General features: G+C 38.0%; 1 protein-coding gene across 1 annotated transcript in view; it reads left to right on the top strand.

Moving 5' to 3' along the window:
- Positions 1 to 10350, top strand: part of calcrla (calcitonin receptor-like a) — a 55469-nt gene extending 45119 nt beyond the window's left edge. The window contains exons 8-13 of the mRNA XM_053626252.1: positions 629 to 782; positions 901 to 961; positions 1229 to 1295; positions 3570 to 3788; positions 5403 to 5444; positions 9856 to 10350. Of these exons, the coding sequence (XP_053482227.1) occupies positions 629 to 782; positions 901 to 961; positions 1229 to 1295; positions 3570 to 3788; positions 5403 to 5444; positions 9856 to 10062 (750 nt within the window). The 3' untranslated portion in view covers positions 10063 to 10350. The remainder of the gene's footprint in view (positions 1 to 628; positions 783 to 900; positions 962 to 1228; positions 1296 to 3569; positions 3789 to 5402; positions 5445 to 9855) is intronic.
- The last annotated feature ends 7711 nt before the right edge of the window (positions 10351 to 18061 follow it).

Below are 18061 nucleotides of genomic sequence, written 5' to 3'. Positions count from 1 at the left end.
CGGTTGCAGTTATTGCTGTTAAAGGTGGCACAATCAGATTTAAAATTTAAGGAGGCAATTTGTTTTTCAAATAAGTTATAGGTATTGGAAAAGTTTTTTTTTTTGCTTCAATAAAAAAAGAATAATAAATAAATAAAAACTGTATTGTGTGTTTACTCAGGTTGCCTAATGTTTTATTTCGTTTAAAGATCTCAACCTATTTAGCACGAGATATACACAAAAACAGAAGAAATCAGGATGGGGTCAGTTACTTTTTCACAGCACTGTATGCTCTGTTTGATCTGATCTGGAGTAGGCAGCATGATTCCTACCCCAACGGGCCTCTATTATGTGGTCCACATTTTTCATGAATGAATTTGGATTACATCCGATTTGATTAAAAGTGTTTTTATTTGATCTGATCGAAACAAGTTTTGACAATTTGACTTGTGTGGCACAAAATGAAATTGAATCACTTTAAAATGATTATGGAGTTACATTTGATTCAAGTCTATGTGTCTATGTCTATGATCTAAGTATGAACTGAATTAATATAATCTGTGCATCTAAACATTACTGTGTTTGCAGTATTTTATATATTTATTTATTTATTTATTTATTTATTTATTTATTAATCTCTCCCCTTCAGACCAGCTGTAAAGTTTCTCAGTTTGTCCATCTCTATCTGTTCGGGTGTAACTACTTTTGGATGCTGTGTGAAGGAATTTACCTCCACACGCTCATCGTCGTAGCCGTATTTGCCCAAAAACAGCATTTAATGTGGTACTATCTTCTCGGATGGGGTGAGTTCTCAAAGCATAGATGCTTAAAAAACATACATAGTCGTCTGGTGTTATTTCAAGAACCTTTATTAACCTTTAGAAAATGGTGTGTTTTTTTTTTTTTTTTGGTTTGTTTCAGGTTTCCCGCTGTTACCGACTACAATACACGCCATAGCCAGAAGTTATTATTATGATGACAAGTAAGTATTCTTTAATCAACTCGTACTGTATATACACTATATCACTACCATGTATCTCTGAAATGGCGAAAAGGAGCTGTATCCAGGCTAAAACGGCTTTACTGAATAAATTTAAGCTAAGAACAGTGATCTGGAGTCAGTTTTAGATGTTCATATATAGCTAAGGTCAGTCGTATGTACTGTAAGAGAGAAAACTAATCTAAAAAGTGTTGCACATGAAATACTAAACTGTCAATCGTGATATTTTATTTCCCTTTGAATCTGTAGTTGCTGGATCAGTTCAAACACGTCTCTGCTGTACATCATCCACGGGCCGATCTGTGCCGCGCTGTTGGTGAGCCATCTGGAGTTGTTTTTTTTTGTTGTTTTTTTTCTGTTCCATTACTGCGCACATCATCTCGGAGCGTTTGAACGCATGCCGTTTACATTCACGTCTTTGATGGACGTTTCTCACGTTTCCTATCTGTTACATTTTACTAATGATGTGCGTGTCTAGACTGTAGATTCAACATTATTCAATTATTCATTTAGCCATCCTAGAGGCATTGTAATGTTCCCATTTACACCTATGTACGTACTCCGTCAAACAAGACATTAGTGGCAGCTGATATTTGCTTCTTTAGTTTTGCGCTGGAGCTACAACTCTAATGCTGCTACCAAGTACAGAAAGCATACAGCTACCAGGTTAGCATCACACAAAACTAAATCATCGCACACTATCGATATTTATAACTGATATCTCAGCAAGTGAAAATATCCCGAATATGGGCAAATGTATCAAATTCTTTCTATAACCGTACGTAATTTCTTATTACATTTACGTTTTACATTTATTCATTTCGCAGACGCTTAGAAATGAGGAAATACAAGCAAAGCGATATATCAAGCGGAGAACAATACAAGTCGTGCTACCGTACAAGATTTATAATTGAGTTCTAGAGAAGCATATTGCGCAGAGTAGAGGTGTAAGAGCCAAAGTAATTTAAATGTAAAAAAAAATAATAATAATAATAACGTGGGGTTGGCGTATTAGGGGTTGGTTAGGTGCTCACGGAAGAGGTGGGTCTTTAGCTGTTTTTTTGAAGATGGTGAGAGATTCTGCGGTCCGGATTGAGGTTGGAAGTTCATTCCACCACTGAGGAACAGATAGTTTGAATGTTCTGGAAAGGGACTTCGAGCCACGCTGAGTAGGCACTACTACGCGTCGGTCATTAACCCGATCAGAGATTGCTTGAGGGAACGTAAACCTCAAGGAGAGAGTTGAGGTAGGAGGCGCTGTTCCAGACAAGGTCTTGTACGTGAGCATCAAGGCCTTGAGTTTGATGCGGGCGGCTACAGGAAGCCAGTGGAGGGACATGAAGAGAGGTGTGGCATGGGTTCTTTTGGGCTGGTTGAAGACGAGGCGTGCCGCTGCATTCTGAATCATCTGAAGGGGTTTGATGGAGCTGGCCGGGAGGCCCGAGAGTAGTGCGTTGCTGTAGTCCAACTTTGACATGACAAGAGCCTGGACTAGTATCTGTGTAGCCTGTTCAGTGAGGTAGGGGCTGATTTTCTTGATGTTGTACAGGATGAACCTACAGGACCGTGCAGTTGTTGAGGTCTGTAAAGGTCAAGCTGTCAACAAAAGTCACCCGAAGGTTCCTGGCCGTCCCGGTCGGCTCGAGTGTGGTTGAGCCGAGCTGTACAGTGAAGTTGTGGTTGATTGAGGGACAGGCTGGCATAACGAGAAGCTCATTAGAATAGAAGCACTAATTATTGGATTATTATAAATGGATTATTCAGCCTGTTTCTAGATGCTTTTACTCATTTCAAGCATTACATAGAAACTAGAAACAAGTGTATGTCACACTTATCAAAGATGGACAAAATGATACAGAGATTTGAAATAAACAGTCATAATGTAGTGCTGGGCGATAAAAAGATACCAATTTATATCACGTTAAAGTTTTTCTTGATAATGATAACCAGAGTGTCTTCAAATCCTATTAGATTTCATTTCGATTTTAACGTCAAACTCGTGAAAACTGCCAACAGATGCAACTTACTGGATGAGGCCAATAAGTACAGTGGAGAAAGAATGGTTCTTCCAAGTAGATTTTTGTATGCTGTATATTCTACAGTATTTGTATATTTTATACATCATGTTCTGATACAACATTTTAATATTTTAAACAGTTATGAACATCGGGTTTATTCTGCCTGGTCTTTAGCAGGATGCTCTTTAAAATCCATGACAGGGTTATGAAGATCTATATCTTAATAATTAGCATAATTGATCGATTACAGAGAAATTTATCACGCTAACATTATTGGCCATATGGCTCAGTTGTGTAACGCCATCGTGAACCTGAATCGCATTCTTTATTTATTATCCCTGGCCATCATCACATCTAGTTTGCTCATTAATTAGCAAACTAATTGATGGCTCATTGATGTAAAGAGGAAATTTGACCGTTTTTTTTTTTTCTTCTTTTTTCCCTAAAGGTCTGTATTTGGTATTGAAGGTTTAAATGCAAGACCTCTAACGCTCAACTGTTCAGCTGCTTGGATTTTCACTTATTATGAACACAGTCAGTAAAACTCCTTTACATCCTCTATTTATCCTCAGGTCAATCTCTTTTTCCTGCTCAACATCGTGCGTGTCCTCATCACCAAGCTGAAGGTGACGCACCAGGCCGAGTCGAGTCTGTACATGAAGGCGGTGCGTGCCACTCTTATTCTCGTCCCCCTGTTGGGAATCCAGTTCGTCCTCCTGCCCTATAAACCTGCGGGACGTGTCTTATCCGAGATCTACGACTACGTCATGAACATCTTAATGCATTATCAGGTGAGTGTAAATCGAGTGCATAGTTTCACATGGCTGTGTAAAAAAAAAAAAAAAAAAACAAAGCACAGAGAATCGAGACCACTACAGGATGAGTTTGAAACTTTTTGAAAAAAAAAAAAAACAAGCTTAATAAATAAACTGTCTTTGGAAATCACAAAGGAAGGAACTTTGAATTAATTTGACTTGCACTGAATGTAATAGGTGTAGCAGGTAACGTTGTCACCTAACAGTTCCAGGGTCTCTGGTTCGACCCTGAGCTCGGGTTGCTCTCGAATGTCTGTGTGAGTTTCCTCCACGGTTCTCCTGCTTCCTCCGACCTCCCAAGAACACTCCATTAGGTGGATTGGCTGAGATTAAATATATAATTAAACCTAATTAGTCTTAGTAAAAGGTTAAAGGATCCATTTGTAAATCGTAGAGCCTCTGTTGCCTTTCCCTTTCCTCAACCTGTTTAAACTGTATACATCTCATGAGTTCCTTTTTTAAGGAAAAAGGGGCGGGGCTCAGCAGCTCTGTTTTGTGTGGGGTGGAGCTAATTATGTTGATCTGGATTATTATCCTGGTTTTTATCTTTACAGAACACTTTAATAGTGAACTTTAATCCTGCTGCTCCATCACGGTAGAATTCCGTTTCAGTTTAGTTTTTACTAACTTTATATATATATATATATATATATATATAGATATATATATATATATATATATATAGATATATAGATAGATAGATAGATAGATAGATAATGATTAATGTGAATAATTAAGTGTTGCAAAACATCACTACTAGATCAACAAATCTTTAATTATCTCTAAACGAATTAAATCCTGGTTTGTGTAACATGCACTATTTAAAAAAAAAAAACACAGTATTGCACGTTTAAAGTACTGTATAGCGCTATATTCATATTCGGTCTAAAACTTATGCCAATATTTATGCATATTTAGAGACGGGCTCAACACCTGCTTAAGTTTCATTTTCCCAGTTCTTCATTTAAATCATGTAAATCACCTGCACGTACTTCACAACTCCAGAGTAGACGCATCTGAGACGGGTGTATTTCATAGCATCTAGACAAGCACTCACCTTTAAGCCCCAAAAGTTTAAAAAAAATAAAAAATTCTGCGATAGAAATTACAGAATAAAATATGGCAAACACATAAAAGACTAATATGATGATTATTGGAATGAGAAGATGGCATACAATGAAATAAACATCTAATACATGAATAGTCTTAATTGTAATGATCACATGTAACAAAATGGCTTCCACTCTCATTATTACACAGCTTATAAAATAGCACTTGATCCAGCAACGTCTCTAATTTAAATGCTTTCTCTTCCTAAACGTTACAATTTTTGTGCAAAAAAAAAAAATAATTCTATTATTAATTTCATTATTGATTACACTTCTTAGCTTTCTTTTTTCAGCCTGAAGATAATTAGCAGGAAATAATAATCATGTGCAGTATATTATGAAGACGTACAAGGCTCAATCTGCTCAGCGAACATTGCAGTGGAACACGCTTGTCGTTGACGTGCATATTAAACACCTTGATGCCAAAACACACTTCCAGGGGGGCGTTAAACTCCGATCTGACACGGTTCTTCTTTTTCAGGGTCTTCTGGTGGCCACCATCTTCTGCTTCTTTAATGGAGAGGTAAGGAAAAGCACTGTCACTTTGACTTAAACCCCCTTTTCCTGTTTATCTATAAATCCCGTATGGCTTCGGTCTCGACCACATGCGTTCCCCTCCCACTTTATGAACAGACACACGATTAAATCCCCAAAGCTCTGTTACAAAACCGTCTCTCCTTCCCTTGAGGTTTCAGCTAAACACTGGATAATTAAAGACTTTGGCTCATGTCCTTAGGCACAGATTTATGAGTCATGCTTGGAGCTTCTGATCCAAGTTCAAACGAGCTCTGTGTTTTTCTAAGTAGCTGCTTTATGAGCGCCGCACCGCTTGCATCGATATCTCCATTATCGCGTCAGGAACTAATACAGCAGTTAGCAGAGCTGGAACGGATGACTAAAAGCCGCAATTATCACTCGACACGATGCGTTACAGAAGACAAAAAGGCGTCACGTAATGGGAAAAGGAACGTGATACCGTTTATCTGAACGAACGGGATACTAAGAACGGTTTTATTCCAATAATTATGAAGACGCGGTGCTCATAAAATGACAAGTCGGACTTTCTGGAGCATTTCCCAGCATTCTTCAGTAACTTTTTCCCATGAAAGCCATGTGTTCAATGACCTGTGCATACATTTATAACACGTCATAATGCATTCATAAGTGTTTAAACACATTTATAATATACACATTTTTAAGGACGTATTAGTATACAGTCATAAAATCGTTAACATTGTAAATAGTTATGCCACTTTATAAGTATATCAAGAAACCAAATACAAATTCCACATAGAGAACTATATGGTAAAGAGAGGGTCAGTTATGGATAGTCCCCCAAGAGTGTGGAGTCCATGATGATGATTTGTTCAGCTCGCTTCTTGCCCCTGAAAAAGACTTTTTGCTGCGCACACAATTCAGAGCAGTCTGGCCTTTGAGCAGGACGAGGCTGAGATGAAGCACAAAATTATGGATGATGTAAAGATGCTCTTGATGGTGGATCTGAAACTAACAGGCAAAGGTCAATACCAGTGACGCATGAAACTAGGACGTACAACGGAACAAAAATCAAGACCATCAGGGTACAAATAATCAAAAAAAAAAAAACGAAATCTGAATGAAACATGTGAACAGATTGTTCTTATTCATTACAGATAAACAAAAATCAGTCGGTTGTATTTAGATGTCGGTCGTTTGTGTTGACGTGGCGTTTTTACTCGCGTTTGACCCTCAGGTAATTCCTCATCTGTGTAACATGAGGGTGTACCGTGCGGTAAGGAGAGGCAGGACATAAATGCATAAACTTGGTTGCGGCTTTATTAGACGCAAACCCAGAAATCAGTCACGGTCCATAGTGGAGGTCAAAAACAGGGCTCCGAGGAATATCTTTAATCATAAATGAAACAAACAGGCGTGGATTGAGAGCTGAAAAACACAAAACTAGGAACCATGGCAGGGTTTAAAAAAATACCGAGATCCAAAAGCGAAGTTTGCTAGCAGGCTTGCGGGGGCAAAACTAATGATTTCCCTAATCGACATATGTGCATTTTAAGCCGTTGGATGATAATAATAGCTTGAAAACCATGTCACAAAAATGTGTCTCTTTGACTGTCATCAGCTCTATCACCTCTAATCTCAGCCTGGTCTCTCCAGTGTTTGTGTGGTCTCTCTGAGTCTTTTACTTCTTCTTCTGTCAGCCTCTTTCTTTTCTTCTCTATCCCTCTGCTCTCCATAACCTGCTCCCTGTGTCTCATCTCTTCGACATCACAATCTTTCTGTTCATCTCGCTCTCCGTCGTCTTCTACTCTTTCTTCTCTCTGTCTCCGTCTGTATCCACTGCCTGTCCCTTTCTTTGTGACTCCTCACTCGTGTCTCCTGCCAAAGTGTACTAAAAACAATTTAGTAAAAAGAAAAACACCTTTATTTTAATCTTTGCGTTTCAAGTTTGCATCATTTTGGATTTGAATTAAAAAATGTCTCCAGCAGTATATATATATATATAGGGGGGCGCACTTAGTGGTTAGCACGTTCGCCTCACACCTCCAGGGTTGGGGGCTCGATTCCCACCGTGGCCCTGTGTGTGTGTGAGTTTGTATGTTCTCCCCGTGCTGCGGGGGTTTCCTCCGGGTACTCCGGTTTCCTCCCCCTGTCCAAAGACATGCATGGTAGGCTGATTGGCGTGTCTAAAGTGTCTGTAGTGAATGGGTGTGTGAGTGTGTATGTGATTGTGCCCTGTGATGGATTGGCACCCTGTCCAGGGTGAACCCCGCCTTGTGCCCGATGCTCCCTGGGATAGGCTCCGGGTTTCCCCGTGACCCTGAAGGAAGGATAAGCGGTATAGTGATATTTTTGTTTGTGTTAAACAGCACAGTAACATAATGCTAATCATATTCTGGGCACAGTGTAGTAGTACCTACTCTTCCTCTCTCATCTCCATCATCTTCTCTTTTTCTTTTTCTCTCAGTCTCATCTTGATGCAGTCTTTTCATTTTCATTGTTACCGGCCTCTGCTAGGATAATCGTGCAATGAAAATAAAAATATATGTTGGTACCTCATCATATTAACATGTGTTTCAACCCTGCACAAACTGATTTGAAAGAAAAGCATATCATTATCAGTCCTTCATTGGATGGATGGAATTAATGTTAGCTGGCAGCTAGCTAGTTAATTCACTCGTGATGGACGGCCACCGTTTCACGAAGCGTGACCGTGCACGGGAGTTATTTATCAGATGATGTCTGACTGGGTGAGGATGAATCATGGCAATGAACTACAAGCAAAATTCTCCAGTTACCTCATAACGCTTCGGCGGATTAAGGTGTACGTCCTACCCGGTTTGTTGATACAGCCCAGCACAGTGGAGCGCAAAGCCCGCCCCCAAGCCGATTTCATTGGTCAACTCAAGCACGCAGTCACCCGAGAAGGTCGGTTATCTTTGCGATGTACGATCTTTGCGGCACCAAAGAGTTATTATTACGCAGTTATTTTATGACTTTTAATATACACCTCGGAAAAAAAATTCCGAGGTCCGGACCTGGGTGAACTCAATGGTGGATACGGCCATGCATGCAACCCCAGGATCTGATTTAAAGGAGAAGGAGACTTCGCAAAGAGACGATTAAACGCAAGGGTACTGTATAATCAATAAAGAAACAAATCAGAAGAAAACATGGTACAGGTGAACACAATCAGGTAACAAAGCAGTGACAGGACAGGGGTGGATTCAGGACCAAAACAGAAACAAAAGCACATGATGCTTGTCGGTGAAAATGGCAATTCACGTTTCTGATATTGGGCAGAAATTACATTTCTTTCGCTTTAAATTTGAGGGATAAGGGCTTTGCTCAAGGGCCCAACAGTGGAGTTTGAACTCACGACCTTCTAAACAGTAACGCAATGTCTTAACCACTGAACTACCACCGAGTTAAAGCTATGAAGGTCATGTGACTGTATCTAGCCAGAGTTCTCTGCCGAAACCTGACAGAAGGTTTTTACAAAGGAAGGTGTACTGCTCTCACACAGCGCTCTCTAAATGGACATTCTCTACGAAAAGAAAACAAATTAAATAATGAAATCCGAATAAAACATGTTACAGGTGAACACAAAATGGAGGGAAACACTGACAGAACAAGAGTCTGGTATTGAATTTGATCAATTCTGTTAATTATATGATGTTCAGTTGTAGTGTATAATGTGTGTTGGTGGTCTTTCAGCGGTTTGATTCACATTTAGTAGCCAGAATGGGTTGTCCTTATTTGTTACACATAATCAAAAATTCAGTTGTATTTAGAAGTAGCTTGTTTACATAAACGCTTACAAAACTGAGAAATGAATTGGACTTGTAACCCATGTACTCGGCTGTAACACAAGCAAAATTTAGGACCAAAGTGGGTTGAAGTGAGTTGAGTGTCGACTCCTTTCGCATTGCATGAACACCAGCACTGGTTTTATTTCTGAGCATGAAAACAGGGAACATACTGACTTACTCTCAAACAAATTAGCAACATGTTGGCATCATATAACTCTGGTAGATTCTGGAAAAAAGAAAAAAAAAAAGGGTTGTATTATCCCTGATGCTTTGTCTTTCTTGGAAATCCTCAATATTTTAAAATGTAGAACACAGTAGTTTTCCCCTTTTAGTGAAGGTTTGATGTAGAATCTCTAGAAACCTTCCAAGAACGACTGAAGAATCACTTTTTACACATCCTATGCAGAGTTTTTGTTTTCCTTTAGTTAATATGTAAACGCTTTCATTTGTAAAAATGTTTGTAAATGTGTTTTAAAAGCTTTTACTTTCTTGCTTTATATTCACTTCATGTAGCCGTAGGCATTTTTCGTGTCATTTACGGTTAAGTTATAAACTCTCATAAAGTTAGCACAGTGAATACGTTTTTTTTTTTTTTTTAAATAAAATTCAAATCCGTCCTTTCCTTAGGTACAGAGTGTGTTACGGAGAAACTGGAATCAGTATCGTTTGCAGTTTGGCAACGCGATGGCTAACGCCGAGGCACTCAGATCGACGTCCTACACGGCCTCGTCCATCACCGAGGTGCAGGGCTGCTACAGCATCGACGGCCACAGCGAACACTTAAACGGCAAGAGCTGCCTCGATGCTGAGAAATCCGAGAACTCCTTCAACTGAACACGTCGCCGATCGCGGAAGGACGGTCACATGACTGTCGAGAAGGTCACATGACTGCGTCTACCCAGAGTTCTCTGCCGACGCACGACGCAGGGATTTTACGAAGGGACGTTTACTGCTCTCACACTGCCTTATTATCTAACACAGTGCTTGCTAAATGGACACTCTCTACGAAAACGACACAAATTAAATGGTGACACTTTAAGAGATGCATAAATAATTTAGTCATTGACCATCCGTAATGAAAAATATGAAGCCTTCTAACCATAGAAACTACAGAACAGTAACAAACAAGGAATTAACACCGTGTCATGTATGTAATATATGTAAAATGGCACTTTTTAAAAATATCTTAATGATGACAATCCTTTCAGGGAAGCTCAATTTCCTCAATAGAGTTATTGCGTCATAAAATGTAAGAGCACGTCAAAATATCTGCATAATATTCAAATATATTCTGTAATATTGGATAAGTGGTGTTGGGCGTACAATTTGCATATTCATATACAGTAATATGAATTTCTTTATTAGAATGAAGGTTTTTTTGGAAGCTATATTCTTTTAGTTATTATTATTATTATTATTATTATTATTATTATTGTCTTCAAAACAGTTATGTGGTGGATGGGGGGAAATTATATTTTTATTCCTATTATAAGATTACAATAAACCAAATATAAGGTTATTAAACCTCTAGCCGTTTTTACTCAGTTCAAGTGTTAAAATGTTAACTTCATTTGTTGCCAGATAATAATGCGCTTTTTTTCCCAGAAATACATGCTTAAAATTAGCTAAATTTATCTGCCAATAGAACGATCGTAAATTAGTTTAAAAATTATAATAATTATAATCTTGTAATAGGAAATATTGGATACATTTGACTACATTTGAAATATATCCACTAGATCTCTCTTTTTTTTTTTTTTCAGTGTAGTTCGCTGAAAACAAAATAAATTTCTGTCAATTAATCCCAAAGATATATGGTCAAATATTATTTTTCTTAATATACTTCATGTCCTGAATTTATTTTAGTAATAACTAAATTAGTAAAGAATTCATCGATTAAAGTGTTACCAATAGATAACAATAACAATTATATATATATATATATATATATATATACACACATATATATATATATATATATATATATATATATATATATATATATATATATATATATATATTTACACAGACACACATACCGCACATACAGTTGTGCCCAAAAGTTTGCATACCCCTTGCAGAATCTGCTAAATCTCAACACTGTTAACAAAATAAGACGGATCATCAAAATCCCATGTTGTTTTTTTTTATTTAGAGCTGTCCTGAATAAACTATTTCACATAACAGATCTTTACATACAGTCCACAAGACTGGATAATAGCTGAATTTATCAAAAGTACCCCGTTCAAAAGTTTACATCCCCTTGATTCTTAATACTGTGTGTCGTTACCTGAATGATCCAGGACTGTGTTTATGTTTTGTGACGGTTGTTCACGAGTCCCTTGTTTGTCCTGAGCAGTTAAACTACCCACTGTTCTTCAGAAAAATCCTCCAGGTCCTGCACATTCTTTACTTTTCCAGCATCTTCTGCATATTTGAGCCCTTTCCAGCAGTCACTATATGATGTTGAGATCCATCTTTTCACACTGAGGACGACCGAGGGACTCGTACACAACTACTACATAAGGTGCAAACGTTCACTGATGCTCAAGAAGATACTTTTGAGTAGGATGATCGGTGTAAATTGTTATTGTTTTGTTTCTTTTTTTTTTTTTTTCATTTAGTACTGCCCTTCAGAAGCCACATAAGATAATTACATGTCTCCCAGAAGACAAAATATGCACGGTTTTAAGGGTTAATCAAGGGTGTGTAAACTTTTGAACGGGGTACTTGTTATAAATTCAGCTATTATCTTGTATTGTGGACTATATGTGAACATCTGCTATGTGAAATAGCTTATTCAGGACTGTACTAAATAATAAAAAAAACAACATGGGATTTTTATGATCTCTCATATTTTGTTAACATTAAGATTTCGCAGATTCTGCAAGGGGTATGCAAACTCATGGGCACAACTGTGTGTATATATACATATATATAATTTATTATATATGTGTGTACGACATTTGAATACTTGTAGTTGCCTGGCTGCTTTGTAAAGGCATTGAATTGTAAATAATCTCTTATTTTATAATATCCTTTCTCTTTTCTTTCTTCTGTATTGTTCATTTGAAGAAGGCTGAAACATAATTGCCACCTATACGCTTTACTGACTTGCGTTATATCAAATGATGACATACATTTTTACTAAGCATTGTACAAAAAAATTATATATGTATAAATATATGAATATATAAATATCCCCATTCAGGGAGACAGCCAGTATCATTTTCTATGTAATATTCAGGATAGTACTGTAAACTAACGATGTAGTGGTGTTTGTTTGTCGTTTCTTGCATCGTTTCTTGTCTGTAAGTCAAATCAAAGTTTGTGTTTAACGTTTCAGAATACATAAAGAACCCACGACAATCCTGCACTTACATTTTGTAAAATGTTCATTTCCAACCTGCACAGTATTGGACTGATCATTGGACTTGTCAAAATTCTGACTGTGATTGTTTTTGTAGGAGGCCACATCATTTTGGTCAGGAATAAAATCCATTTGCAAGAAAACAGTAAGACAAGTGACTTCTGGGCTTACTTAACTGGACTAGAATTTTTGTTTATGGGGGGGGGGGTTGTTGTTGTTGTTGTTGTTTTGTTTGTTTTTAAGCATGTACTTTCCCCATGATGAAAATCACTCATCTAAAGTGCTGTGGAAAACGTTTTTTTTGTGTACATCTCATACTAAATAGATTCGGATCTTAAAACGAAATACAACCCGAGTAAACACACAGTACGGATTTTCACCCGTGTGAAAAACTAATCGCCCCCTTAAACTTAAAATCTGCACTTCCGATAATTGGAGATCAATCTTTCACTCACTTCTAGGACTAGGATTTACTCCTACGCTTTGACTCATTGTCCTGCTGCATAATCCGCTCTCCTTTAGGAATTTTAGGTCGAGAATTCATGTTTCCCTCGATTATTGCAAGTTGCCCAGGCCCTGAAGCAGCATTCACCCCATTATGAATGCCGTTTCATAGATTTGCGGAATTGGTAACCACGGGTTCAAATACGTTTTCACACAGACCCAGTTGGTATTGGATAACGTTTTTGGCTTCAATAAATAACGTCATTTAAAAACTGTATTTTGTGTTTACTCGGGTTGCCTTTGTTTTATTTTAGATATTGTTTTCATTTCTGAAGCAGTTTAGGATGAGATATACACAAAAACAGAAGAAATCAGGATGGGGCCAAATACTTTTGCACAGCACTGTGCATATATATATATATATATATATATATATATATATATATATATATATATATATATATATAGTGATACACTGCAAAAAAATTATATCTTCATAAGTAAAAATATTTCTTGAATAGAGGCAAATTCAGCTATTTCTCGTTTTAAACAAAGACTATTAAACTTATAGATAATTTAAACATTTCAGGCTTGGAAGTTGCTCGCTTCAAGCTTGGAGTCTTATTGAATTATTGATATTTCACATGTCTAGAAACAAGCGACATTTATCTTCCAATAGATTCTTTTTTTTTTTTTCTTCAATAAACAAAATGATAGTTTTAAATGAGCGTTTAATTCATATTTACTCGGGTTACTATTAAGCGTGACAAAAAATATGCAAAAGTACAGTAAATCTATACTGTATTTAAGTTCCAACTCTTGATTTGTCTGATCTACAAGACGTTCTTACACGAATGTGGATTTTATATTTAAAATACTATACAGGTTCACCATTTTCTTTTTCTTTTTTTTTTATCAAGTTTTATCATTTATTCATTTTCATTATCGTTATATACGTATGCGTATTAATGTGAATGTCTTTAAAAGCATCATGTACATATTTTATGTCTTTCTCTACAGCTGTGCCGATTTACTCACGAAGCATGGGCGGTGTGTCTGTGCCCTCGGGTAATTACAGATAATTATCACCCAGCTCTTGTCTATAGCTGAACGCAGTTGTTGAATACACCGGTTATTAGCACGGATAGAATGACAGCAATCTATTGCCCTGGTTGACGTCAGCGTGCAGTGAGATGGTGAGATATGCGTCATCCAGGTGCCATAGAAACAGCATCGCACATCAGACCTGCACTCCATCCTGTGTGAGTGGGATATTAATAGGGAAAAAGGGGAGGATGTTAGAAAAGAAAAGGAAAAAAAAGTGTGACTTTGAAAGTTAAAAGCAGCCAGATTCTTTTTGTTTCTGTCCTGTGCTTAAAAGCATGACCTTCACACATAACAGTCACTGTACATTAAGTGTTCATCTGCATCCTCCAGCCTCAAGAGATCCACACAATTTCAGCCTTTGTCCATTATCACATTCTAATCTGATTCAACTCGTCCGCTGCAGTAATTGCCAGACCCCGCTTTGGTTTAATCAGGTGTTTGAACAGAGGGAAAATATCCTGTAGTCTGCAGTCCTCTAACAATAGAAGACCGGAATTCAATAGTGCTGCTCCACAGAGGTCGATAAGTGGCAATTTTCCCATTCTCAGGTGATACGCAAGAGCCAAGGAATGTGTTCGAGAGGTGCTCGAGGCGTGCTCCTGAACTTGAGCGTCTAAGACATTTTGGTTCCACAAGGTTCAAAACATCTTCAGACAGAATCTGTGTAAAAAGAGTGTAAAAAAATAAATGAATAAATAATAAAATGCCAGACTCCCTTGTGATTGTAGTACAGATTTATTTTATGAAAACAACCGAGATATTCAAATATAAAACGTATTAGGGAGAGAGAGAGAGAGAGAGAAAAAAAAGAGGCACCCTTTAATAGAAGGGGTAAAATGATTTAGCCAAAAGTATGTGGACACCTGATATGTGGAATTGTATAGAAAGAAGTAACATTCAGACTCAAACTAGCATGACAACGCCACCGTGCACAAAGCAAGCTCCGTGAAGACATGGTGTGTTAAGGTAGGAGTGGAGGAACTAGAGTGTCCTGCCCTGACCTCAACCCTACCGAACACCTTTGGGATGAACGGGAATATTGACTGCACCGCAAAATGTTTTATTTTTACTCATTTTTACTGGCAGAAAAGAATCAGGAGACATTTTAATTCCATTCTGACGCTAAAACTGTCAGAGAAGAAATACTGAAAACTCAAGGTCAGGTCCTGTTGTAATTAGTTAAATTAAACTCTAAGGATAGAAACATCCAGCCATCCATCCATCCATCTTCTACCGCTTACTCCTTCTTCAGGGTCACGGGGAACCTGGAGCCTATCCCAGGAAGCATCAGGGACAAGGCGGGGTACACCCTGGACAAGATGCCAATCCATCACAGGGCACAATCACATACACACTCATTCATACACTACGGACACTTTAGACACGCCAATCAGCCTACCATGCATGTCTTTGGACTGGGGGAGGAAACCGGAGTACCCGGAGGAAACCCCCACAGCACAGGGAGAACACGCAAACTCCGCACACACAGGGCCACAGTGGGACTCGAACCCCCGACTCTGGAGGTGTGACGCGAACGTGCTGACCACTAAGCCACCGTGTGCCCGGATAGAAACATATCTATAGAAAATCTGCGACAATCACAAGTCTGTATGTCATAAACCTACAGCAGTCCCTGGGCTTCCCTAAAGCACCTGGTTCTTGGAAACCAAAAAAAAAAAAAAACCTGAATATTTCTCTTTGGAAATAGTGTATATTTCCATAGGATGTTCAAGCAAAATAGAAATTGGGTTTGGATTAAAAATATCCTCGAACAGAATAGGACTCATTTCCAAAATGTGTCATTCTTAATCCTTCCAGACCTAGATGAAGACCGTGCCAATTATGTGGATTACTTCCTTTTCATCCTACAGTTTTTTCCTGAAGACTTATTTTTCAGTGGCTTTTTGCCAACAGCTTTTTCCCCAGAGCTGTAGCTCTAACTCCTCAGCACACTGCATCCCTGCACTACAGTACTGTAAACAATAGTTATTTTATTTCTTTTCCCTCAGCCTCTACCCTCCGAAACTATTGGAACGGCAAGGCCAAATCATTTCTTTGTTCAATGCACCAAAGACATTTGGGTTTGAGATCAAAAGATGGATATGAGACGAGAGTTCAGGATTTCAGCTTTTATATCCTGACATGTACAGTGCCCTCCACTAATATTGGCACCCTTGGTTGGTAAATATGAGCAAAGAAGGCTGTGAAGAATTGTTTTTATTGTTTAACCTTTTGATCTCTTGTTCAAAAAAATTCACAAAAAATAGTCTGCACAAATGGATATCAAACAATTGCAAACAATACACAGATTTATATATATATATATATATATATATATATATATATATATATATATATATATATATATATATACATATACATATATATATATATATATATATATATATATATATATATATATATATATATATATATACATATATATATATATATTTGTTAAATATAGGTGTGCAACAATTATTGGCACCCTTTTAGACAATACTTTGTGCTACCTCGCTTTGCCAAGATAACAGCTCTGAGTCTTCTCCTATAACGCCTGATGAGGTTGGAGAATACATGGCGAGGGATCTGAGAGCGTTCCTCCATACAGAATCTCTCCAGATCCTTCACATTTCGAGGTCCACGCTGGTGGACTCTCCTCTTCAGTTCACCCCACAGGTTTTCTATGGGGTTCAGGTCAGGGGACTGGGAGGGTCATGGCAGGACCTTGATTTTGTGGTCAGTAAACCATTTGTGTGTTGATTTTGATGATGTTTTGGATCATTGTCCTGCTGGAAGATCCAACCATGGAGCATTTGAAGCTTTCTGGCAGAGGCAGTCAGGTTTTCATTTAATATCTGTTGATATTTGATAGAGTCCTTGATGCCATGTATCCTAACAAAATGTCCAGGTCCTCTGGCAGAAAAACAGCCCCAAAACATTAAAGATCCACCTCCACATTTAACCGTGGGCATGAGGAACTTTTCCATATGTCTACCTCTCTGTGTGCTCCAAAACCACCTCTGGTGTTTATTACCAAAAAGCTCTATTTTGGTTTCCTCTGACCATAGAACCCGATCCCATTTGAAGTTCCAGTAGTGTCTGCAAACTGAAGACGCTCGAGTTTGTTTTTGGATGAGAGTAGAGGCTTTTTTCTTGAAACTCTTCCAAACAACTTGTGGTGATGTCGGTGACTTCAGATTGTAGTTTTGGAGACTTTCTGACCCCAAGATGCAACTAACTTCTGCAGTCCTCCAGCTGTGATCCTTGGAGATTTTTTGTCCACTCGAACCGTCCTCTTCACAATGTGTTGAGACGATATAGACACACGTCCAATTCCAGGTTGATTCATAACATTTCCAGTCGACTGGAACTTCTTCATTATTGCCCTGATGGTGGAAATGGCCATTTTCAATGCTTGTGCTATTTTCTTAAAGACACTTCCCATTTTGTGAAACTCAACGACCTTTTGCCGCACATCACAGCTATATTCCTTGATCCTTACCCATTGTTATGAATGACTAAGGGAATTTGGTTTATGTGTTACCTTATATTTATACCCCTGTGAAACAGGAAGTCATGGTCGAACAATTTCCTGTTCCTAGTCACCCAGGTGTACTCAGTTTTAACTCTGCTGCAATACACTGAAGGAAAGTTAATTTAAATGAGTACATCAGTTCCACAAGATTAAACTGAGTTACATTAACACAGTTTGAATAAAATCGAACTCCACGCTCTTATCCAAGCTGAGTATCGAACCCAAGTCACTGGCTTTCAGTGGCATTACCACTGCACTATTCTACAGCACATGCTTTAATCACATTCATTTAATACTATAGTTATAACTCCCTTTAGTGCCACCATCAACACAAGATCTCTTTATATAATTGGTTTACATGAATTGATCACGTT

The sequence above is a fragment of the Ictalurus furcatus genome, chromosome 6 (genome assembly GCF_023375685.1).
Source record: "Ictalurus furcatus strain D&B chromosome 6, Billie_1.0, whole genome shotgun sequence".
Classification (NCBI taxonomy): domain Eukaryota; kingdom Metazoa; phylum Chordata; class Actinopteri; order Siluriformes; family Ictaluridae; genus Ictalurus; species Ictalurus furcatus.
The sequence above is the reverse complement of the archived record's forward strand: the minus strand, read 5'-3'. Positions and strand labels throughout refer to the sequence as shown.